Source organism: Eucyclogobius newberryi, unplaced genomic scaffold (genome assembly GCF_026437365.1).
Source record: "Eucyclogobius newberryi isolate DKJ021-1_F unplaced genomic scaffold, fEucNew1.0.hap1 SCAF_13, whole genome shotgun sequence".
NCBI classification, from domain to species: domain Eukaryota; kingdom Metazoa; phylum Chordata; class Actinopteri; order Gobiiformes; family Gobiidae; genus Eucyclogobius; species Eucyclogobius newberryi.
The window spans coordinates 30,400,526-30,425,866 of record NW_027315757.1 but is presented as its reverse complement, the minus strand read 5'-3'; the positions used below and the strand labels follow the sequence as shown (position 1 = coordinate 30,425,866).

The window sequence follows — 25,341 nt, the reverse complement described above, 5'->3', positions numbered from 1 at the left end:
GAGGTCTTCCATTATTGTGACCATGTTAAGTTGTCTTGTAGAAATGGAGAGGGAAAGAATTGTAAATCTTAAGAGCACTGCACATGCTGTTCGAAGTTCTTTTATATACAACTTATAGTAATTAAAGAATGCTGCGCAAAATATGACTGACTGTCTTTACTGTGATAAGATTGTGTTTTGTGAAATGTGTTCATCAGATCATAATTTCATAAAGTATACCAAGTGGAGGACACGATGGAGAAATAAATCTTTATTCTCAAATGCAATATTGGACTTGGACCCAAAAGGTGCATGTAACTGGTCATAAAAACACCATGTTAAAGCTAAAAGAATTGCACTATTATTTGTCCACAATCATAAATATACATGTTATATTTAGGAATTGTAAGTGTCATTAAGGCAAAGATGTGGTTATCTCTAAAAATAAACAACCTTTAATGGCAAAATCCAAGCTTTTGTCATACGAGTTTAAGACACTTAGAATGGAGATCACCTTTGTGCATCACTTTGAATAAAATGCAGTTATTTGTGCAGTAGACAGTTCCCTATGAGAAACATTTTGTAGCAACATAAACAAGGGACCCGAATATAAAATGTAGTCTTTAACTACATGAATCTACCGTCCTATGGCAACAATAAGAATCTGTAACATTCTCTATGCAATGCAACACAAATATTCTATGACCATATTTATTAAACTTGTGTCAAGTGCAGGTATAAATGTGGTCACTTACAGGTCATCACCACCACAAACAAAAGACTGAACATACATATAAAATACATCTTAAATAGAAGGGTATTGTAATAAAATGTTTTTGAGAGTTTGCAGTCAGAAGGACATCCCATAATCCAATGGCATTTTTTCAAGTCAGTGCTGGCCAAGTATAACCCAGACCTAAAGTTTCTGAACCACAAAAGTCTGGATCCGGCAGCTTGGATGGACAACAGCGAGTGGGAGACACAAAAGTGGAGCGTCATCAAATGACCGGTGCAGAGCGGTCGTTGGTGACAGTGGGACGTAGTCGGATTGTGGCGAAGGGGTTTCCTCCTCTGAAAACAGGACATCGGTATGAGAACAAATGCAGAGGACAAGCGAGAGAAGAACCCATCAATGACTTACGCTAGATAAGGGGCAGCTGCAGGTTTGGAGGTGCCATTCGACTGCGAGGACTGTAGAAAACAAAAACATGTTTTTGCAATTTTATATATATGAACATGATGACACTTTATAGCCTTGTTTGAAAGCCCTTTATGATTGCAAAACTGTAATAATGTTTTGTTCTATTCACTTGGTGGGCAATGAAAATATGTTGGAATTCAGTCGAATGAAAAAGGACACTTTAGTTTCGTCTGTTATATTTAAATAACAGATTGAACCAACACTCAATTTACTTATAAAATAGGTGTAATACTTTGATAATGAAGCTGAGCAATATTCAACCTGTAATTCGTTAGATCTACCACAACATGTCGCCAGAGGGCAACAAGTCAGACGTGTGAACTAAACATACTCTATTGTCCACCATTAGCTCTCAGTCTGCTTCCTTCAACTTAGTTTTGTAAAAAAAAAAAAGACCATGTAGCAGTTAATCAGAGCAGGGAACAATGTTCAGCCACATTTATTAACGGAAATAAAACCATTTTAAGTTATCCCACTGTTGGCCTGTCTCTCTGAAGCCATTAGGCTGACACATGTTTATGTTCTGCCTCTTGGCATTCGTGCCACTGTACACATGCCAGTGCTGCTTTCAAACAAGTTTTTGTTCCGTCTTGATCCACTCTCATATCTTTGACCCATCCCTGAAACATACTCCTTCCTCTTCATTATCAGCAGCACAAAAGGCCAAACCAGCAAGGGAGCATTTTTCCTTATCGTGACAGAGCATTCCTTGGTAACCCCACCTCCCCAGTTTGCCACCTCTCACCTTTCGCTCTCTGAACCAACCTGCTGGGTCGGCTTTATCCACATATGATTTAATTATGCCAAAACGTCCTCAAAATTCAATCCAAACTCAAGTCTATTCAAGCTCTGACTCTCTCTTTTCAGTACAATTTAATTACCGGTAAGTAAACTATGGAAAGTTACAAATACCATACACTAAAACCATTTTGTATGAGGAATATGCAGATTTATGTTGCCAACTACCAAAGAGACACAGGCACACCCTCCTCTGTCCCCTCTGCCAGAGTAAGGAAGCCCACCCAGCAGCACTTTCCTCACAAGCAGCTCTATTCTGAGATGTGTTTGTGGATGAAGGAAAACTCCAGAGTCATTGCAAACACTGGAAACTAGGCTCAAGTGGAAACAACCTTTGCTAGTCTGGACATAGGTGTTGTGAAATGGAAGGCGTGCAAGAACAGGTGTGGTGATGTGGATGTGAAGAGACCAAATAAAAAGAATGAGGAAACGGGTCATTATAATGTTTGTTTAAGAGGGGGCCAGCCCAGGTCTTTCATCTTTTAAGTTGAATTGTCAATTTCTGGTGAACTTTAACATTTCCTTGTATTTACTATTATTTTTTTAAGTTACCGGTTGCAAAGACAATGTCCTGTGGGTGTCCTGTGCTACTTCTACCAACCCCATTAAAGCTCAGAATTAACAGGACGGACTGTCAATTGTCAGCAGATTATAATATGAAAACACAGCGGCCTAAGGGAATCGAAAACCACACCACATTTAGTGTTAAAAATGTTCCTTTCCACACGTAAGTGCACTTAAGCCTACATTAAATGTGCCCATGCATAAACATAAAGGTTGCGTTATTACACAAGCAGCCCACTGTGGCAGAGAAACAGAAATACCATCAACAACCCACAGCTTTTCTGTGAAGCCAGTGTTTTCTACACAGTGGATGGAGCAAATATGATAAGCCTATTTAACAAGCTGGAGAGAATTTACATTTATATAAACAATCTGAAAATAAAACCACAACCTTTGCTGCTTCTTTACATAATATGTAAATAATGCTTCATAGTTACAGTAATAGGCATGTCAGTGTCTCAGACCAAACAGCCATCTAAAAATAGTTCCTGAATTCAAAGATGTTTTAACACTTTATTAATGACTTATAACATACACTCTGTGCTATATATTTCCTGAGTGCTGGGTTAACACTGTAATTGTTTACTGGTATGTCAGGTGACGCCGAGTGTATCACCGAGGGCTCAAGTTTCCAACACAATAAAGCTTATACTGCACCACCGATTCATCCTCAAAAGCCATCACTAACAGCAAGTGCTGAGGAAAACGCCCCTGTCGGCACGTGACAAGTTTCTAGGAAGGACAAATGTTATCACAATACACACTATATTAGGACTAAACACACAACCAAACCTTGACAAGAACAATCAAACCAAGTCCAATACAAGAGTTTACTCAAACCAAACCAGAACATGAACACGCAAATAATGTACAGTAGCTCAGTTCTTTCTGGGTCACTTCAAGACCCAGCATCACAGAAACCCAAAAGATCAGGTAAATGACTAACCATGTTCGGGTCAGAGGAGGACGAGGTGGCAGAGGGAGTGGGTGAATACCGGTGGTTGTCATTAGCGGTGACAGAGTTGTTAGATGACATGCTGGTTTTGACCGGGTTTTGATACGATGCGTTACAATAGTCTGTTGGGGGCAGCACCATAGTCGCCTCGTCTGTCTCCGTGTCCTGATGGTGCAGGTTCACAACGCTCCTGCTTCGGTACGGGGTGGCTGACACACTACAGAGCAGAAGACAGACTTATGACTGAAGGACAACTGAACAGTCTAAACACATATATTTATTCTACATTTGCCCATACACCATAATACAAATTCATACTGCATGAAAAGATGTAAAGACTATCAGCAGCTTGAGTGGAGGAGAGTCCTGCGCTGGATTACAAAGGTTATCAGTCTAACGGGAGTAACTGGAGGAAGTCCTGCCAACAATACAGCCGGGTGCAACATGAGCACTTCACCCAGACACTGGACACGTTTCTTTACCTGTTGTTGTTCACGAGTGGCTCTGTGAGTGCACGGCAGTAGGACGAAGGGAACCAGCCCCTCCTGAGGAAACAAAGAGCACAGACAGAAACTGAGACTGACAATTCAAGTGGGATTCAAGCCAATTTCCTGAAGTTGGCCGACAGAAAAGCAAAATGAAATGATAGGCAATTCGTTCTTGGTTTGCCAAATTATAATTAGATTATTGTAAATTATATATACACACAAATACTAAATGACGTAATGGATGTATCACAACCACAGGGTATTCTGATATGGGTTTTATGTGACACATATTCATGTGCAATTACTGTCGTGATCACATGCAATGGTATTTATGTATTTATGTATTTATTTATTTTTATCTTTATTATTTTTCCCCTCCATCCCTTGTTGGGAAATGGGAGGTTTTGTCTATGGGAGTTTTTGTTTATAGGAGATCTTCTACTGAAAGTGTTTTTCAGACTTCCTATAAGTGATCTGTTCTTTTCTTCTGCATCTACCTCTGGATCTACCTGCGTTGCAACAATGAAATTTCCCCATGTGGGACAATAAAGGATTATCTTATCTTATCTTATGTTTGTAGAGCTCAAGAGTTTAATTAAAAAACACTGACATATATATGTATATTATTTATATTTATGCACGCACAGCGGAATTGCAAAGACCCTCGCGATACGATACATATCCCAATACTTGTATATTACAATACAATTCCCTCATTACAATACGTATCCAGATACATTTTTGAAAAAAGGATCTTAAAAATGTACCAAATGGGTAATGTATTTACTCTGGATAAGAAAATTTATGAAATTTCATGTTGATGCACTTATCTATAAATTCATTATGCTTTAATAACTTCATACATCCAACCAACTGATCCAAATAGAAACATAAGGAACACATTCTAATAAAGTATTGCATGTTTATGAACATGGTCTGAACATGCTGCAGCAGCATCTTCTACACAGATCAGCTTCTGATCAGGTCCACAGCTCCTTCTCACCTCGGCCCAGAGGAGCAGCACAAACAGCAGATCAAAAGAACTATTCCACCTCGTTTGAAGCCTACGGGCAACACTAAAAAGAAAATATTGATACTGTGACTCAGTGAGTCCGTGACGATATATTGCCGTGTTGATATTTTGAACACAACCCTACTATACCGTATGTGGAACACACATATGGTAAAGCTCTTATATGTTTGGGACTCACAGGAAAACGTGCCCTCTGGTTATTACAGTGTGAGGCAAACACCAAGGAAAACATGTTGTTTTCATCTGCAACAACTTTGAAGACACCAGACATACTGGCATCTATGAGCCAGATTAAACAGGGGCTTTTCCTTGTTCCACAATGGGAGAATTTTAGAGAATAAATTGTTGTGCCTCACTGTGCCTCACTCCAGGCACCTGCACTTCTGCCTCGGGCGCTTTACTTTGATTTCCTTATCAGTAGAGCTGTATGCTTTATGTACAAGGCCTGCATAACAATCAGACTGCAGAGCATCTGGCTCCCAGGACAATGCAGTCCCAACCACATCAATCACCTGGTGGTCCACAGAGGAGCTCCTAAATAGATGGCATGTTTAAAGTAGTGAAGACAAACAAGCAAAGACCCGATTCACAAAACAAGCTTAAGATCATGAGAGTGACAGTGTCTGACTCACTTTCCATCCTTTTCCAGCTCTCCGTACATCCATCCATCTCTCTCATCAGGGATCAGCAGAACTATAAAGTCTCCGTCATCAAAACTGATCAGGGTGGAGTTGTTGCCGGCGTTGTGTGGGAAGATGGTCCGTACTCGAGGCCGTTTCACCACATTGTTCAGACCTGTTGCTACAGACACAGACTTGGAGAGGCCTGCATGGTCACCATTCCCATAATCTGAAAAAACAAAAGCATTTCTTTTATGAAGTAAACTTGTTAAAAGTTCCACATAATTCAGCACTGAAAGCATTACCAGGCTCTTGGGTTCCTTGTTCAAACAGGTTTGCAAGAGGGCTTGTTTGGGCCTTTTTTGTAGGGGGATCCAATGTTATGTTCTGTAAGAGTATAATGAAGGTTTAGAAATTTCCCACATATTCCATCCTCAATTGGCTATTTGACGAGTGGAATAAAGCAATCTCAAGATTTGTATGGCAAGGCAAAAAAAAGGATAAATGTACCATGTAATGTTGTTTACATGGTCTGAAAAATACTTTATTTCAGTTCAAATCAGATTGTTGCTGCACTGGTGTGAACCAGAGTATGAAGCTGAATGGAAATATATTATTGAGAGTAATGCGATGCCAGAGGTCCAGGCGCAGAGTCAAATGGAAGTACTGGAGAATCCCTGGGTAAAATCTGCGCTTACAACCTGGAAATAGCGACTCAAAACATATAACCTAAACAAATATGTTAAAATCTTTAAGTGGTTGTGTCATGATCAGGGTGGAGTTGTTGCCGGCACCAGCCTGAGATTTAAGTTCTGAATAAGAAAGATTATAAATATTCCAGATCGTAAAAGAAAATTAAATAAAAAGCTTTGATATGTTAAAGGAATCCTCTGGCTTGGAGAAACCGGACTTGTGTCATTATACCCAAGAAATAAAACAAAACGACACTAACCGTTATAACCCTTTTTTTGTTTAATTAAAAGACATATAGTGCTTTTGTTTATTTTGCTCTGTGTCACATTCCGTGTTCTGCTTTTCCGTTTAGTCTTAAATATTGAAAAAAAACTTGAAAACATTGAATAACATATTTAAAAACACATTTCCCACGCCCGAGTTTGAACATGAAAAGTGAATACACTCACACTGTGGCGTGAGGGCGAGGGCGAGGGCATTGGCGTGATGGACACTGGCTTACGCAGCTCTTCGATCAGAGTCAGCACACTCTCTGGCATGTCAGACGCATCGTTGCACTGATCCTGCCATGTGCTGATCTTTGCTTTCAGGATATCCTTGGCCTTCCCAACAAAAAAACACAAACATGGATTTTGGACACATGGATAAAAAAAAGGTCTAACTGTATTTGAGAGTTGTAGTCACCTTCTCGTGATAACCAGCAGTTTGGTAGGAGAACATGCAGTGTTTGTCCACGAGGAAACAGTAGCGCCGCTTCTCTTCCAGCAGCGCCTCTTTGCAGCCGTCAGCGATGAACAGCTGCATGTCCGTCTGACGAGTCGTTAAGGTCTCCAGGCACTGCCCACACGTACCAGGAGAGAAACGAGTTGATATTACAGAACATACATAATATAGCTTGCTTATCTTGTCCGCCACATGTTCCGCACAAATGTTACCACCTTTGTTGACAATACAAAAGCAGCACAAAGGACGCAGAGTAACTGAAGGCGATGAATTCCCGCCGAATGGCTGCACTCTGGTGATTGAGCTATTATAAAATATAGGTTTGCGCTTGAAAGCAAAGAGAGACGGCCTTATCTGCTTCAACAGGTTGTGTCATTTGAACAGCAGCTAGTTGTAGAGCTGCGTGGCATATAAATAATTAAAAAAGAGCAGGAATTCATACAATGCGGTTACTAATTGTGGTTGTCAAATGAGCCAGAAAGGAAAGAACCCAGGCAACAGGACAAGCCATCTGTACGGATCAAATAATGTGTCTATACTTTTTTTTTTTTTTTAAATTGGTGCATACTTGATTAATCCAACCCGATCTTCTAACCTGACGAATAAAGTCTGGCGGTAATGCAAGATTCTAGTCAAAGTCTGAAGAGCGACGAACAATACCTCGTGCACTTGGATGCCAACTGCCATAAAAAACAACAACGACAACAGTTTGGATATTACGGCAACATAGAGGAACGCCTCGGTCCGTATGACGGGGAAGAAGAAGAGGAAGCGTGACCTGGTCGGTGACGATATGAACAGCGGGGAGGACTCCCCTGGAGCCACTGATCCTGTGCAGCGTAGGGCGTCTTCTTGCTCGTCTATGGAGGGCTCTCTCAGTGAGGAGCAGGGCGGGGGGGTTGCAAATGTCGGGGATGTGAGTTCAGAGTGTAAGGTGTTCATAAAGCTCGCGCAGGATAATGCGTCCTTTAAGGGGTGGGATCCGATGGCGTTGACAAGGAGCCTGACTGTAGCTGTGGGAGTGGTCAAGCATGCGAGTGTCCTTAGGGATGGCTCGCTGCTGGTCGTGTGCAAGGACGTGGCTCAGCAAAGGAAGGCGATTGAAGCTAAGTGTCTGGGGGGGAAGGACATTCTTGTGTCTGATGTTGTAAGAGGCACGCTCAGGGGAGTTATAGTAGGCGTCCCTACGACGACATCTGTGGATGACATAAAGGAGAATTTGACTGGAGCTAAGGTGGTGGATGCTAGGCGGTTGAAGATGACCCGGGATGGGGTAAGGTGTGACAGCCTGTCGATAATGATTAGATTTGAAGGTGGGATCCTGCCTCGTGTGGTGTGCGTTGGGTACATGCGCTATGGCGTACGCCCATATGTTCTGCCGCCCCTGCGTTGCTTCAAGTGCCAGCGCTTTGGGCATATTGCAGCGGTCTGTAGAGGGAAGCAGAAGTGTGGTAAATGTGCAGGAGACCACGAGTATGGGAAGTGTGACGACGGAGAAAAACTCAAGTGCTGTAACTGTGGGGGAGAGCATAGCTCTGCCTACGGGGGATGCGTGTTCAGCAAGAGGGCTGCTGAGGTGCAAAAAGTTAGAGCCTCTCAAGGCATATCCTACGCGGATGCGGTCAAGAAGGTGTCTGGTAGTCAGGTGACGGTGGATGCAGTGGGGGCTGCCAGTGCTGCTGGTGTCCTAGGCGACAGGGGAGGGGGCAGCGTTGCCCGCGGCCAGGGGGAGGTCCCCACTGGGATGCCTGAGAGTGTGGCTTCCACGGGCAGAGGCCCTGTGGGTGCGGAGGATGTACTGGTTGTGAAGAGGAAAGATTTCTTCCTCTTTATAGTGGAAGTGATTAACTGTACTGGGCAAACCAAGAAGAGATCCGAAAAGACTAAGATCATCGCTAAGGCTGCAGGGAAGTACTTTGGAGCTGGGGGCCCCGAGTGGACGGAGATAGAGGATGCGCTGCGGGAGGGCGCCCTGCCCCATTCTGGCAGTGGGAGTGGGAGGGCTCCCGATGCGCCGTCAGGTTCCGGGGGCTCATAATGGCGGTGGTTGTCTTGCAATGGAATGCGCGTAGTCTTCGTGCTAATGGCCAGGAATTTAAGCATTTTGTCTCTACCTTGTTGAACAAGCCTCACGTTATGTGCGTGCAGGAGACTTGGTTACGACCTAGGTGGGGTTTTGGGATACAAGGGTATGTGTGTGTTAGGAATGATAGGGAGCAGGGTAGAGGCGGAGGTGTGGCTGTGTTTGTCCGAGATGACCTAAATTACGTTGTTGTCAGTGTGAGTAAAGCGCCGGAGGCCCTGGCGGTGAGGGTCTGGCTGGGTGGTGAAGCTGTTACTGTGGTTAACCTTTATAATCCGTGTGGTGAGTTAACGTTAGAGTCCTTACATAGTATCGGTAAGGATGTTCGGGGAAAGGCCGTGTGGTGTGGGGATTTTAATGCGCATAGCGCTTTGTGGGGCGGTAGTGGTACCGATAGGTATGGGCAGGTGGTAGAGGGTTTTATCAATCAAAGGGAGTTGGTTTGTCTGAATGATGGGGGTGGGACCCGTTATGATATGGGGACCGGTGCGGAAAGTGCAATAGATCTTACACTTGTGTCCAAGGAGTTAGCTGGTGTTTGTAGTTGGGAGGTTCTTGGTAATCTTTCTTTTGGTAGCGATCACTATCTAGTCCGCACCGTGATTGGCTTTGGGAGCTGTGTGGTCAGGGGGACGAGGATCCAGAGGTGGCAGTTGGCAAGGGCGAACTGGGGGGCTTTCCTGAGGAAAGCTGATGATGGTTCTAGGGTTCTGCAGGAAGGAGGATTGACTCAGGTGGATGATCTCAATAGTGCAATTGTCTCGCTCATCACGCAGTCAGCGGTAGGCACGATTCCTAAGAGTGGTGGTAGTGGACATAGGAAGCGGGTGCCGTGGTGGACTGAAGCATGTGGTCATGCTGTTAGGGCGAGAAATGCGGCGTTTCGCCGGCTAAGGGTTGCCCACACTGAGGGTGCCCTCATTGACTACAAGAGGGCCCGCGCTGTTGTGCGGAAAACTGTGAGAACGGCCAAGAGTGCCTATTGGAGGCGGTATTGTTCCAAAATTGGGAGAGAAACGCGTCTCGGGGATGTTTGGGGGATGATTAAGCGGATGCATGGGGTTGAGCGCCGTCATGGGACCCCGGTCCTAATACTGAATGGTGTTGAAGCAGTCAGCGACGTTGACAAAGCTGAACTGTTGGCCAGCACCTTTGTGTCGGTGCACAGCTCTGACAATCTCTCACCTGCGGAAAGGCACTACAGGGAGAGTACTTTGGCCCAGAATTCTGAGCTGATTGGGCACCAGCCTTCGACTCAAGATGACCTTGACCTTCCGTTTAGTTTGTTTGAGCTAAGGAGAGCACTTTCTAAGGCGAAACAGACAGCCCCGGGTAAAGATGAGGTGTGCTATGACATGCTCTCTCATTTGACTGATGACACGCTTGGGCTAGTCCTGGGTCTTTTCAACCGTGTTTGGGATTCAGGTTGTGTTCCATCTGCGTGGAAACAGTCTACGGTGGTGCCGGTTCTGAAGCCGGGTAGGCCAGCGTCTGACCCTTCAAGTTATAGGCCGATTGCCTTGACGTCGCAGCTCGGGAAAACGATGGAGCGCATGGTTACCGAGCGGTTGGATTACTTCTTGGAGAGTCAGGGTTTGCTTCCCGCGCACCAGAGTGGTTTCCGTAGGGGCAGGAACACCATGGATTCCGTGTTGTGTTTGGAATCTGATATCCAGCTGGCCAGAGCTCAGAAAGAAAAGGTTATTGCGGTGCTCTTTGATGTGGAGAAGGCGTACGATATGGTTTGGAAGGATGGGCTCCTCATTAAGCTGCGGAAGTGTGGTGTGAAGGGTAAACTGTTTAACTGGGTCCGGAGCTTTCTGTCTGGCCGGCGTATCCAAACCAGAGTGGGCGCTGCTTACTCTGGGGTCTATGGGGTGGAGAATGGGATCCCGCAGGGGAGTGTGTGTAGCCCTATCTTGTTCAATGTTATGATTAAGGACATCTTTGACGACGTGGATGGGTCTGTTGGGAGGAGCCTTTATGCTGACGATGGCGCTCTATGGGTGAGAGGGAGGAATCTCCGGTTTTACGAGGCGAAACTGCAAAGGGCAATACAGCAGGTGGAGCAGTGGACCCTGAAGTGGGGGTTTAAACTGTCCGTACGGAAGTCTCAAGTGATCTGTTTCTTCAATGGGCATAGGGACGTCTCCCTTCGACTGCATGGGCAGGTACTCGAACAGGTCAGGGAGGTGAGGTTCTTGGGGGTCACCTTTGACGAGAGGCTTAGTTGGCGTCGGCACATTGATGAGGTCAGTGGTAAATGCAAAAGGGTGAATAACTTGCTTCGTTGTCTATCCGGCCAGGACTGGGGGGCCAGCAGAAGGTCGCTCCTGGGTATTTATCGGGCCGTCATGAGGGCGGCTATTGATTATGGCTGTATAGCCTACATGTCTGCGGCTGAGACTAACTTAAAGAAGCTTGATGTGGAGCAAGCCCAGGCCTTGCGCATCTGCTGTAGGGCTTTTAGGACCTTCCCTGTCTCGGCGCTGCAGGTTGAGTTGGGGGAATTGCCGTTACGGCTCCGGAGGCTAGAACTGTTGGCTTACTGGGTGAATGTGCAAGGTCATACGAGCTCTCACCCGGTGAGGGACTTTCTCAGGGTTGATGGGGGGCAGAGTGAGGCTGGCGGTATGGTTTTCAGCCAGGTAGGAAATGCGAAGGCGCGGCTTGCGGGGGTTGGTGATCTGCGTGTGAGCCCGTCGGTGGCTTTGTCTGCTATAGCTCCGTGGAAGTTTGTCCCGGCTCCTGTTGATGTTAGCTTGCATGGCAAGCTTAGAGGAGTCGCTGGGAGGGCACCGCAGTTTGCCGTTCAAGCGCTCATCGATAAGCACTCAGGTGATGTGTTTATTTATACCGACGGGTCTAGGGATCCTGAGAGTGGGCGTACTGGCGCCGCTTATTTTGTGCCTGACCTGGGGCTAGCGGTCAAGAAGAGGTTGACAGATCGCCTTTCTGTTTTCACGTCGGAACTTATAGCGATACGGTTGGCGTTGGAATGGGCGGAATCTGCTTTGCAGTGTTGCGGCATTGTGGTGGCCTCTGACAGCCTTTCTGCATTGCAAAGCATTAAATCTGGTGAAGGTGAAGAAGAGTCTCCCTGGAATAAAGCCGGTTGGTCTCTGACACAACAACTACTTTTACGGACTACGACAGAGTCTGAGGACTACGAAACGTCTGAGGAATAAAGTCTGGCGGTAATGCAACACTCGGATGCCAACCGCCATAAAACAACAACAACAACAACAACAACAACAACAACACAACAACTATTCTAGTCACAAAAACACATCATGACCTCATGGGCTTTGTAACGCCAAAGCAATGGGAGGAGTACTTTTACGGACTACGACAGAGTCTGAGGACTACGAAACGTCTGAGGAATAAAGTCTGGCGGTAATGCAACACTCGGATGCCAACCGCCATAAAACAACAACAACAACAACAACACAACAACTATTCTAGTCACAAAGTCATATCATGACCTCATGGGCTTTGTAACACCAAAGCAATGGGAGGAGTACTTTTACGGACTACGACAGAGTCTGAGGACTACGCAACACTTGGATGCCAACCGCCATAGGGCAACAACAACAACAACAACAACCTTGCTCAACACCCGGTCTGGAGAGACGGGAGATGGCGGAGGAGAGTGGATCGGGGATGGAAGACGTTCTGGACGGCGTGGAGGAGCAGCCTTTTCTGCCTGCACGTGCCCGGAAACGTAAAAAGTCCCTTAGCTCGTCCGAGGGTTCTGGGAATGAGCAGCAGGATGAGGCTGAAGCTATTGATGTCCGGGGTGAGAGCAGAGACTGTAAGGTGATCATAAAGCTTGCACAGGATAGTGCATCCTTTAAGGAGTGGAATTCAGTGGCATTGTCAAAGAGCCTAACTGTAGCTGTGGGAGTGATCAAGAGTGCGAGTGTCCTTAGAGATGGCTCGCTGCTGGTCGTGTGCAAGGACGCGGCTCAGCAACGGAAGGCGATTGGAACTAAACGTCTGGGTGGAAAGGACATTCTTGTGTCTAATGCTGAAAGAAACACGGTCAGAGGAGTTATCGTAGGTGTCCCTACGGCGACGTCTGTGGATGAAGTTAAGGAGAATTTGACGGGAGTTACGGTGGTGGACGCTAGGCGTTTGAAGGTGACCCGGTTTGGGGTAAGATGTGACAGCTTGTCGGTAATGGTAACACTTGAAGGGAGGTGCCTGCCTAGTAAGGTGTTCATTGGGTATATGTGCTATAACGTCAGGCCATATGTTCCGCCGCCCCTGCGTTGCTTTAAGTGCCAGCGCTTTGGGCATATTGCAGCGGTCTGTAGAGGGAGGCAAAGGTGTGGTAAATGTGCAGGAGATCATTAGTATGGGAAGTGTGACGTGGGTGCAAAACTGAAGTGCTGTAACTGTGGGGAAGAACATAGCTCTGCCTACGGGGGATGCAGGTTTAGCAAAAGAGCTGCTGAGGTGCAGAAAATAAAGGTCTCTCAAGGTATATCCTATGCAGATGTAGTCAAGAAAGTTTCAAGTGACGAGTTTAGAGTAAATACAGAGAGAGGAGCCAGCGCTGCTCCCAGCCAGGGCGAAATGAGAGAGGCCAGCGTGGCTCCCAAGAAGTGTGAAGGTTTCAAGAGTGGAGGTCCCAAGTGTGCAGGTTCCAGAATTAATGAGAATACCCTGGTTGTGGATAGAGAGGATTTTGTACTCTTTATGGTGGATGTTGTAAACTGTGCTGCTCAGACTCAAAGCAGAACTGAAAGGATCAGGATCATTGCTAAAGCTGCAGGGAGATTCCTTGGAACAAAGGAGCTTGATTGGGCAGATATAGAAAACAGGCTAAAGGCGCTAAATGGGAGTCGGAGTGATGGGGGTCTACTTGTGGGGAGTCAGAGTGATCAGAGTGACGAGATGGGGGTGGGGGTGGTCTCCTGTCCTCGCCCAGTCTCGTAGACGCACGGCTACCAAGCGGCGACATCAGTGGACATATTAAAGCCTATAGAATGAAGCCTGAAGAATAAAGCTGTACGGTGGAAGCACCGAACGTCAAAGAAGGAGAGGAAGATGAAGAAGAGTCTCCCTGGAATAAAGCCGGTCACAAAGACATATCATGACCTCATGGGCTTTGTAACACCAAAGCAATGGAAGGAGTACTTTTACGGACTACGACAGAGTCTGAGGACTACAACAACATCTTTGCCTCCCTCTACAGACCGCTGCAATATGCCCAAAGCGCTGGCACTTAAAGCAACGCAGGGGCGGCGGAACATATGGCCTGACGCTATAGCACATGTACCCAATGAACACCTTACTAGGCAGGCACCTCCCTTCAAGTGTTACCATTACCGACAAGCTGTCACATCTTACCCCAAACCGGGTCACCTTCAAACGCCTAGCGTCCACCACCGTAACTCCAGTCAAATTCTCCTTAACTTCATCCACAGACGTCGCCGTAGGGACACCTACGATAACTCCTCTGACCGTGTTTTTTTCAGCATCAGACACAAGAATGTCCTTTCCACCCAGACGTTTAGTTCCAATCGCCTTCCGTTGCTGAGCCGCGTCCTTGCACACGACCAGCAGCGAGCCATCTCTAAGGACACTCGCACTCTTGATCACTCCCACAGCTACAGTTAGGCTCTTTGACAATGCCACTGAATTCCACTCCTTAAAGGATGCACTATCCTGTGCAAGCTTTATGATCACCTTACAGTCTCTGCTCTCACCCCGGATATCAATAGCTTCAGCCTCATCCTGCTGCTCATTCCCAGAACCCTCGGACGAGCTAAGGGACTTTTTACGTTTCCGGGCACGTGCAGGCAGAAAAGGCTGCTCCTCCACGCCGTCCAGAGCGTCTTCCATCCCCGATCCACTCTCCTCCGCCATCTCCCGTCTCTCCAGACCGGGTGTTGAGCAAGGTCTCCTCAAGTGCTGTAACTGTGGGGAAGAACATAGCTCTGCCTTCGGGGGATGCAGGTTTAGCAAAAGAGCTGCTGAGGTGCAGAAAATAAAAGGTCTCTCAAGGTATATCCTATGCAGATGCAGTCAAGAAAGTTTCAAGTAACGAGTTTAGAGTAAATACAGAGAGGGGAGCCAGCGCTGCTCCCAGCCAGGGCGAAATGAGAGAGGCCAGCGTGGCTCCCAAGAAGTGTGAAGGTTTCAAGAGTGGAGGTCCCAAGTGTGCAGGTTCCAGAATTAATGAGAATACCCTGGTTGTGGATAGAGAGGATTTTGTACTCTTTATGGTGGATGTTGTAAACTGTGCTGCTCAGACTCAAAGCAGAACTGAAAGGATCAGGATCATTGCTAAAGCTGCAGGGAGATTCCTTGGAACAAAGGAGCTTGATTGGGCAGATATAGAAAACAGGCTAAAGGCGCTAAATGGGAGTCGGAGTGATGGGGGTCTGCTTTTGGGGAGTCAGAGTGATCAGAGTGACGAGATGGGGGTGGGGGTGGTCTCCTGTCCTCGCCCAGTCTCGTAGACGCACGGCTACCAAGCGGCGACATCAGTGGACATATTAAAGCCTATAGAATGAAGCCTGAAGAATAAAGCTGTACGGTGGAAGCACCGAACGTCAAAGAAGGAGAGGAAGATGAAGAAGAGTCTCCCTGGAATAAAGCCGGTTGGTCTCTGAAACAACAACAACTAGTACTTTTACGGACTACGACAGAGTCTGAGGACTACGAAACGTCTGAGGAATAAAGTCTGGCGGTAATGCAACACTCGGATGCCAACCGCCATAAAACAACAACAACAACAACAACAACAACTATTCTAGTCACAAAGACATATCATGACCTCATGGGCTTTGTAACACCAAAGCAATGGAAGGAGTACTTTTACGGACTACGACAGAGTCTGAGGACTACGACAAAGTCTGAGGAATAAAGTCTGGCGGTAATGCAACACTTGGATGCCAACCGCCATAAAACAACAACAACAACAACAACAACTACGACAAAGTCTGAGGAATAAAGTCTGGCGGTAATGCAACACTTGGATGCCAACCGCCATAAAACAACAACAACAACAACAACAACTACGAAACGTCTGAGGAATAAAGTCTGGCGGTAATGCAACACTCGGATGCCAACCGCCATAAAACAACAACAACAACAACAACAACATCTAACCTGACCACCGCCGATCACACATACACCTCACATCGCTTCAGTAACGACTCAAAAGAGAATCATTATTTGGTGGAGATAAACCGATAAACTTTTCTCTCTCAAACATATTGGTGCAAAAACTATTTAAAACCAGTTCGCTCGTCCTTCACTTTCAAAGCTCATTCCTCGTCTATATAATGACAGACTTTAGAGACGCACCCAAGCGACCTTTGCTGTTGACAAGACCGACTTTTAACTGTTTAATTAACATACGCCGAAGTCAAAGATGATGTGTGATCGAGTGATGCAATGTATTATTGATCGTCACAACACAATAGTCTCTCCGAAGTCGCTCTGCACCCAAAACAATACGAATTTATAAATCTATGTAATGTCAAAGTCCAACGATCCTCACATTCCATATGAAAACATGCTTTCGTCTCACCTCACTCTCTTTGTTTTCGTACTTGTTGGCATTCTTGCCTTGGCTTTTTCTTCTTAGTTTCTTCAAGTCTGACTGCGACTTCTCCAGAGAATCCTGCTTCGTCTTGTGCTCCATTTGATATCTCTTATAAGTGGCCTGGAAAAAATGTCAGAGCACTGTGAGTTGGACTATTTGGAAAAAAGAAAAAAGTCACATCATATTTTGTGTACTTTACTGTATATACTACACATATTTCCTGTGTATTGCATACTAAATATACAATACAAACACAAAGTCCACAATAATGGCGTTTATGCTACAAGATTGTGTTGGCAGTGGGAGAGTGAAGTGCTGACTCGGGGATAACATGACTACTCACCGTCATGTACTTGACGTCCATGTCAGTTTTCTTCTCGAGCTCAGCGACAATCTCCCGGTGAAACCTTTTAAACTTCAGGAGAGGCAGAGGGCGCATGAGGAGAGACACAGAGACACAAAGACACACCGGTGACTACAAAAACAATGTGAATGATGGGACAGTGTGTCAGCTTGTCTGTCAGAAAAATACTTTGAGTCTCAGAGTGAGAAGTGGAGAGTGATATTGGGAGAGTACGGAGCATGTTTGTGTGGGGGTGAGAGCCAAGTCCAAGGTCGAGCGTCTGAGTGAGTCAGTGACAAAGCGTGGGAAAGCCCATAGTCTTGTGCAGCTGTTTTAAGTGTGAGGGTGTTGAAGGGCTTCATCACTGGAGCCGTGTTGTCATACAGTTAGCACGTCCATGCTTTCTCTGCGTGCTTTCACACACGCTCAGCCGGGCTCATCAGCATTTCACATTCATTTCTCCTTCTGCACTCATGATTCACAGACGCCACAGCCTCCGACAGCAGCACTTGAAACTTTGTGTATTCACAAAATCTCTCCTCCCATAAACAGCAACTTTCAAATATAAAAGTAGAACACATGATGTAGTGTCTTTATGTTGCAGGCTGGTACTGAAGGATATTCCTGTGTCTTATGTGTGTGCATTGTTTTGCAGTAAGTAGTGTACACTGTGTTAAACCCAGATGGGCTCTTGGGCATGTTCAGGCCTGAACAGAGAGTGGAAATAAAGCACAGGTGCATCTAAAGCATCTAGTGCTCTGTATCCAGTGTCAGAGGGGAACGGGATGCTGGACAAAGAGGGATTTAACTTACATTTTCTTCCAGCTCATAATGAGCTTTACGATGAACCTCTGAGATTTCCATCAGAACCACACCTGCCACAAAAAACAACAAAGATTAGATGAATGTCAGATTAGAGAAAGGACAAAAAGCAAAACAAAGGGCTTTAGTTTTGCTGTTGTGTGCCAAAACCACTGCTGTAATTGGATGACGATGTCGTGGTCACAGTCCAAACCACATGGCCTCCCCAATGAAATTTCCCCATGTGGGACAATAAAGGAATATCTTATCTTATCTTATCATATTTGGCTCGAGCCATTGCATGGAATGGAATTTGACGAGTCTTTGTTCTTGCCTGGTTTCTTCTTCTTCTTATTATTATTATTATTCATGGTCATTTTGCCTCAATTCTGGCATTTTTGACCCCCTAACATTGATGAATGTCCCACATGGGGTCATAGGTCACACATGGGGCATAGACGCGATCGCCTCGGCCCGAACTCGAATAAAATGGAGGTTGTGAGAACGCCCGTCGCAACAGCGCCGACGAGTTCAAAAAAGAAAAAACATGAAACGCTTAATCTTTGGCCTAGGCACATGAGACTTGGGACAGTGATAGAGCTACCTTTGACCTCTGACCTTTGACCAGTAAAACACACCTGGCAGCATCGCTCTATGATAAACAGGAAGTCAGCCATGTTGAATCAAAGTGGCACCGCCACGTTTGACTCTTTTTTTCAAAATCGTACTCGTCCTAGGTTTTTCGTCCAATCGAGCTCAAAACAACACTTTTTGCATCTAGACATTGAAATTGAATACATTTTCAGAGTAAATTTGTTACATGAGTATTAATTATTTCCAATCAGACCATAAAAACGCATTAGTGAGTCAAATATGAGCTCCGTAGATCAATTCCAATAGGCGTGACTTGTCCTTGAAAAAACAGGAAATTAAACCTTTTGAGGAATATCAAATTTGAGGAATATCACATTTTTTGGGAAAATGTATTAATACTCATGTAACAAATTTACTCTATAGCGCCCCCTACCCATTGTGTGAAAAACTCAACATTGTCTGATTTGTGTGAAACTCATGGATTATATTCTCCTCGAGACGCCATGAAAAAAGTGCATTGCAGATATTGTGTATTTTCACAATTGGCCAGCAGAGGCGCAATGAATGCTTTCACTTCCTCTTCCTCTTTTATTTTGATGGGACATTTCTTCTTGCGCCGCGGTCTTAGCATTAGCGTTAGCATTAGAATTATTATTCTTTAGACTTTATTCTTTAGACTTTATTCTTTATGCCGCAACTCGGGTATTTTTGACCCCCAAGAGCCATCATCGCCGCTACCACGGCTTTAATTTGTCTTTGACTTTGTCATTCTTGAAAAAGCATGCTGTTCTAGTACAGCTTACATTTGCATGGCAGCTCAAAACTGAGCAAACTACGCTAAACTAAAAGCATTCATCCATTTTCATTTTTCATCAACAACCACAAAAACATATATAAACATGTTAGCTGTCATTTCTGTAGGCTGAATAGTATTTACAATCATCTGGAAGTCTTACAAACCAGTAGAAAACAAGTGGACATTCTGGACCACACTCCTGTAAATATGGATCATTTTTAAAGATGATTTTAAAACTATACATAGAACACATACTTTAGGGAACTGCATTTATGTCAACTCAGTACAATAATGTAAAGCCAAAACCAACGGAGCTGAAGCTTCTAATCTGATCATCTTATTCCATTATGTTTATTGTGATGGCAGTTGCTAAGCAACAGTTCTACTAGGTCAGGTAATGTGGAGGCGCGCAAGTGTGTCACAATGTGGACAACCTCACAAGCCATTGCCAACACTCAACAAACTGAACCTTGATAAAAGAGGCCGGCTGGCCACGGTCCTGTTTGGCCAGGCTCTGCACACTAAAGATCAAGCCTCACTGAGCAGAACAGATATATTTCATTGTTTAAAAAAAAGAACTGGACATATTTTAGAAATATTCAGAGAAATTATTACGAAAACATTTAGGATAAAAAGTTTGTCTCCAAGTTCTGATGATAAAAGGTGAGACTGATCTCTGGGCCTACAGACCACAGAGGGCCCACCGTCCTTCTGTGGTCAGGCACATGCACACACCTGACGCAGCATGCAAACATGAACATGAATTATGTAAAGTGGCTCTGCTGCTGGCTTTTCAGCACAAGATGACCAACAGATTCTACAACATAGACCAGGGCAGTGAAAATTAAGAACCAGAGTTTTTCTGAAAACTGCTCCCTTTCCACTCCTCGGATATAGATCCTGATTCCTGAGATTTTTGTAGATTTGTGATTCTCACAGTATGAAACAGGCGTATACTGAAGTGCTTGAATGAAAACCAGTTGACATCTAAACTGGGACACAGGAGCAGGAGGGAGGCAAAGGTAAAGGAGGAGGCGAGGAGCACCATCCTCCAGTGACTCTCAGAGGGTCTGGTTTCGAGCCGGCTCCGCATCACCAGAGCTCGGGTTTCAACAGATCGGCCCCTCTACATCCAGGAGCGGTCTCAGTCATCCACTCAATTTAACCACACCATCCAGCTCCTGCTCCACAGAGTATATAGAGCTCTAGAGCACATGCATGTGTTAGCACTATACACACCATGATGACTTAGGCTGAATCTGTGCTCCGCCTGTCTGACCAGATGAATAACGTACATATTATTTTATTCCATCCACATCATAACAGTCTTGAGAAACAAACATGCCCTTCGATTGCACAGCCAGAAACCAGACACTGCAATGCCTACTTTCCACTCAGGCTGAAATTAAATGGAAGTTGTTTTCCTTCAATGGAGAGAGTAACAGCAACAAACTGGTTAAATCAAACGGGCCTCGAGTGGGAGCGACTGATCGTGCCAAACATGACTGATTTCTACATTAGACATGGGAGAAGCCTCCGGATAAAGACATCTCTAATCATTTACCATATTAATATTTGCTGGTTATTAAAAAAAAAAGATAGTCACTCAGAAAAATACAATATGCACGGCACTGATGTGAAAGTAGATCTTAAATCTTTTGTGTGTATACTCAAAATCAATATAAGCAGAAATTCTGTAAAATATGGGCCACACAAGGGCACGAGAAAATATAGTCTGTGCAAACCTCAACTTTGTCACTTAACACAACTGTTTAACTCACTGTGTGGGAAAATATATCATTTTGAAAACAGAAACCAGGCAACATAGATGTAATCTAAATCACATACTTCACAAAGCAATGGGTCTTAGTCACCTTGGTAACTACGTTTCCAAAGAAAATTGAAAAGATGGTGATGCTAAAGCTGTTAATAACATAAAAACTTACCCAATTCTCTAGAGACAGGGGATGGAGCAGCATTCTCTCCAATCTTTGACACAGCATCAAAATACAGCTTCCCTGCCAGAATCATGGCTGAAAAGAAAAGATTTGTATACTTATACTTATATACTGATACTTGAATGATTGTATAAAAGTTATTGCAGTGTTATTGTAGATTCTATAGGACATTATTATTGAGGTCTCGGGGTAACACAATGACCATACATTTATAAGACTTTTGACATTTAGACCCCTAAAGCAGAGGGCTTTTTCCTCAAATACTTTCTGAGACACTCCAATCACATAGTAAAATGTATTCATGACAAGTATTTATTTCAGTTAAATAAACAACAATCGGGGGGTCATTTGTTCCTACACTTTGCAAATAAAAACTGTGGTACCGTTTCATTTGCACAAATGATGTGTTTGATGATGTGACTCTGACCAATCAAAGCTCTGGGGACCCTCTGCCATCTCTGGAGCCCCCGCCAGCCCAAGGTTTGGAACCACTGTACTTAAGAATATGTGACTAAATTAATGTAAACATTGTAGTTGAAGCATGACCATAGCCATAATTTCACTTTCCTCAGTTGATTCCATTTTCAATTTCTAAAGAAAAAGGGAAGTAAATTATAACGATAAAGACTTGATATGAATAAAGATAAAAAGGGACCTTGACAGGTATCGGGGGGCCAGGCCAGGCGCAGCTTGTGCTGTCGCAGAGGCAAAAACCCAGGGCTGGGAGGAGTTTGGAGAGGCCATGGAGGAGGACTATCGGTCGGCCTCAAAGAAATTCTGGCAAACCGTCGTACGGTGGAAGGAATACTTTGAGGATCTCCTTAATCCCATCGTCACATCTTTCGAAGAGGAAGCAGAGACTGCTTCATCTCTGCTGTTTGCAGACGATGTTGTCCTGATGGCTCCATCAAACCCGGACCTGCAACATGCACTGGGACGGTTTGCAGCCGAGTGTGAAGCGGCTGGGATGAGAATCAGCACCTCTAAATCCGAGGCCATGGTTCTCCACCGGAAAAAGGTGGCTTGACCTCTCCAGGTGGGTGGGGAGTCCTTGCCCCAACTATCTCGGGATCTTGTTCACGAGTGAGGGAAGGATTGACAGGCAGATCGGTGCAGCGGCTGCAGTGATGCAGTCGCTGCACCGGACTGTTGTGGTGAAGAAGGAGCTGAGTCGAAAGGCAAAGCTCTCGATTTACCGGTCAAACTACGTTCCTGCCCTCACCTATGGTCATGAGCTTTGGGTAATGACCGAAAGGACATGAGAGCGACCCAGCTGAGGTGGCTCGGGCATCTGTTCCGGATGCCTCCAGGGCGCCTCCCTGGAGAGGCGTTTCGGGCATGTCCCACGGAAAGAGGCCCCGGGGAAGACCCAGGACACGCTGGAGGGACTATGTCTCTCGGCTGGCCTGGGAACGCCTCGGGATCCCCCGGAGTAGTGGGAAGAAGTGTCTGGGGAGAGGGAAGTCTGGGAGTCCCTGCTTAGACTGCTGCCCCCGCGACCCGGCCCCGGATAAGCGGAAGAAGATAGATGGATGAACATTGCGGTAATTCAATCATTCCTGTTCTTCTCATTTACATTTTATACTGTTCAAATCTACTGCTCGTTATCAAAATAACTGAAGAGAAAAGGGAACCTCTTACCAGCCACAGCTTTTTCATAATTCTTGCCCAGGTTGATCAGGTTCCTCAGCCCTGGGTTGAACTGATCCATTACATTCTGTTGAAGAAACAAAATGGCATATAGCCTATTTTAAACACATGTCCAAACTATGGCCCTGGGGGCCCTCTGGCCAGATTTTCTTGGCCCTCATGCTTCTTGGCACAATATACCATAAGCATTACTCATTATTGCAAATTAAGAAAACCACCAATATTAGAACCCAAGTATCAAACATTTTAGTGCGAGTCAGACCTTTTATTTTGGTTCTAAGCCTGACTAAAGGTGTGGCAGCCGGGTCACGCTTCTGCTGTACATTTAAATGATTCACTGTATTGGCCACTAAGCTGTGGCGCTTCGTGCACATTTCATGTGGCCTTCCATGAGGAAAGTTTGGAACCCCTGCTTCAAACAATAAGGAATGGAAATACTGGAAATTTGACTGTTCCTTATGATAAAAGGCAATGGCTGAGTGTCTTAGGAACATTTCTAAACCTGGATAAATGTAGAGGATTGTGTAATCACAGACCAGCCCAGATCACAAAGACCTCTGAGGTAGGAGTGAGGTGACTCACAGAGAGCTCATAAGGCAGTGTGCCGTAAAGGCTTGTGATGGCCACTGAAAGCTTCAAGTATAATCTTACCTCACAACACACACAACCAGCTAAATTATTAATCCAAGAGTCTTTTGGGTGTTTTTCATCAAACAAGGAGCTGTTGGCTGTCTTCAGACACAGCTCCGGGGAAACGGAAATAGTTTTACATTTATACCAGTTAAGTGTGCCACGAAGGTTAATCTACAAAGGTTGGTAAATACAGTTATGGCCATCATGTATTTGACCAGCGGATGACCCAAAACACAGGCAGTTAAGTAGTAGACTCACTGTTACAAAAAGCGAAAACTAAAATAATCAATGACACTTAAAAGCGCCGATATAGGCACCAATCGTACTTTAAAATAACTAAACAAAATGATCAGTTTTTAATGGGGCCCATCTCAATTGCAGGGTGTTGGGTAATTCTCTTAATTCTGCAGTACAAACTAAAGTTCAACCAAGAAATTTAGTATATGACAAAAATGACATCCTATGGAGAAAAGGATTAAGTATTTAACTGAAATATGTTGTCCACCTATAACAAGACCTTTGCTCCTACATGGATTACTTGGTCTAGAAGAATAAACAAAGCAAATCAACAGCACAAAGAGGTTTTTGTGCTGCATTGGAATGATATCATATGTAAAATACCAAGCCACAATGCAAAGTGTTTCCATCTAAATGAAGCATGTCAAAAGACGCGCATGCCATCACCTCAGTGTCACACAAAGGGCGGTCAGGCAGGTTAAAGCCCGGGGCACTCCTAGGGTGGGGCCATCCTCAGCAAACCACTGCCTGATGACACATTAACTGTCAAATTCAGGGCCGTTTCCAAGGAAAAACCTGTTGCATGCGCACGACTTCAGGAACATCCCTGGATTTCTCTTTCAAAACAAATAAACGCCTGTTGTAAAGTTCATTCCATAGACTTTGTGACGCTACATTATGACCAATTTTGACTGTGTTTTTGGGGAACGTCTGTTTCTGGGATTAATGCAAAACACCTGAGACCCCCAGGAGCCACGGCGGGACGGAGGCGCGTGCGCTCCCGGGGGGACACACGCTCCCGGTCACGGGTCACTGCGCTCACCTTGTACGTACTCTCCGTGAGCTTGTTCACCTCTTCCGTGGCGCTTTTTGCCATGTTGAAGCTTTTGTCCGCTGACTTCCAATGGTAAAAGTTGAATAATATGCAAAGAAAGTCCAATATTCAGCCAGAGGGACGTGGATTTTTTATTTTTTTTTCAACAGCAGATTCCGATAGTTCCCCATAGCTAAGACGCGAAACCTTTACGTGTACAATAAATACCAGGGAGGGTAAAAGTAGTGAGAGTTGTTGCCTGTTGCCGCAGTCCAAATGAGCCGAAGCTGTCAAACTTGTCGCGGGGGGAGGGGCCTCTGGAGGTGGCGGAAGGTGGGCACGTCAAGTTGCGCCCGGTGAAAGGGTAGGCACTTCCGGTAAAAGGTTTCGATCGCTACAGCCCTGAGTCCATTATAAGATCCAACGCGCACAAATCAGTCCAATCAGTTCGGATTAGTGATGATGAAGCGTGTGCAAGGAATAGCGCCGGCGGAAACGGATGATGCAAAAAAAAAAAAGAAGCTTGGTGTGAGATTGTTTTAGACTGAAAGGGTTCAACTCGGTTCTGAAAACGTTCGCTTGACTCATAAAGTGAAGTGGAAAGAGGACGCACGGATTGGTTGAGCGCGTGGGTCTGTTATGAACGTGAGACAGCGCCCTCTGGAGGCCAACGTGGTATAACGGGACAGAAGTGCGCTCTCCTGGAGACAGAAACATGGACTTTTAACTTTTTGCACCAGTGCGTAGCCTCACGTAAGAGTAGTGTTACTGTAAGATAATATACTCAAGTAGAAATAAAACAAAATAGCCAAAT

General features: G+C 45.1%; 1 protein-coding gene across 1 annotated transcript; it reads right to left on the bottom strand.

Annotated features, from left to right (window-relative positions):
* Nucleotides 1-235: 235 nt before the first annotated feature.
* On the bottom strand, nt 236-24,645 carry baiap2l1b (BAR/IMD domain containing adaptor protein 2 like 1b). Its single transcript, XM_072443414.1, has 14 exons — nt 24,537-24,645; nt 22,835-22,910; nt 21,182-21,268; nt 17,858-17,919; nt 17,045-17,116; nt 16,687-16,821; nt 7,016-7,168; nt 6,775-6,933; nt 5,959-6,025; nt 5,651-5,894; nt 3,980-4,042; nt 3,489-3,714; nt 1,121-1,170; nt 236-1,050 (listed from the first exon to the last, which is right to left on the bottom strand). The coding sequence occupies exons 1-14, from the start codon at nt 24,588-24,590 to the stop codon at nt 978-980; spliced, it is 1,521 nt and encodes a 506-aa protein (XP_072299515.1). The 5' UTR covers nt 24,591-24,645; the 3' UTR covers nt 236-977.
* Between the last annotated feature and the right edge of the window lie 696 nt (nt 24,646-25,341).

Coding starts and splice junctions, on each gene's coding strand:
- baiap2l1b (XM_072443414.1), bottom strand. CDS start 24,590: ATGGCAAAAAGCGCCACGGAAGAGGTGAACAAGCTCACGGAGAGTACG. Junction 7,169..16,686: donor ACGAAAACAAAGAGAGTGAG/GTGAGACGAAAG, acceptor ACGTGTGGGCAG/TGCCTGGAGACCTTAACGAC. Junction 6,934..7,015: donor CTGCTGGTTATCACGAGAAG/GTGACTACAACT, acceptor TTTGTTGGGAAG/GCCAAGGATATCCTGAAAGC.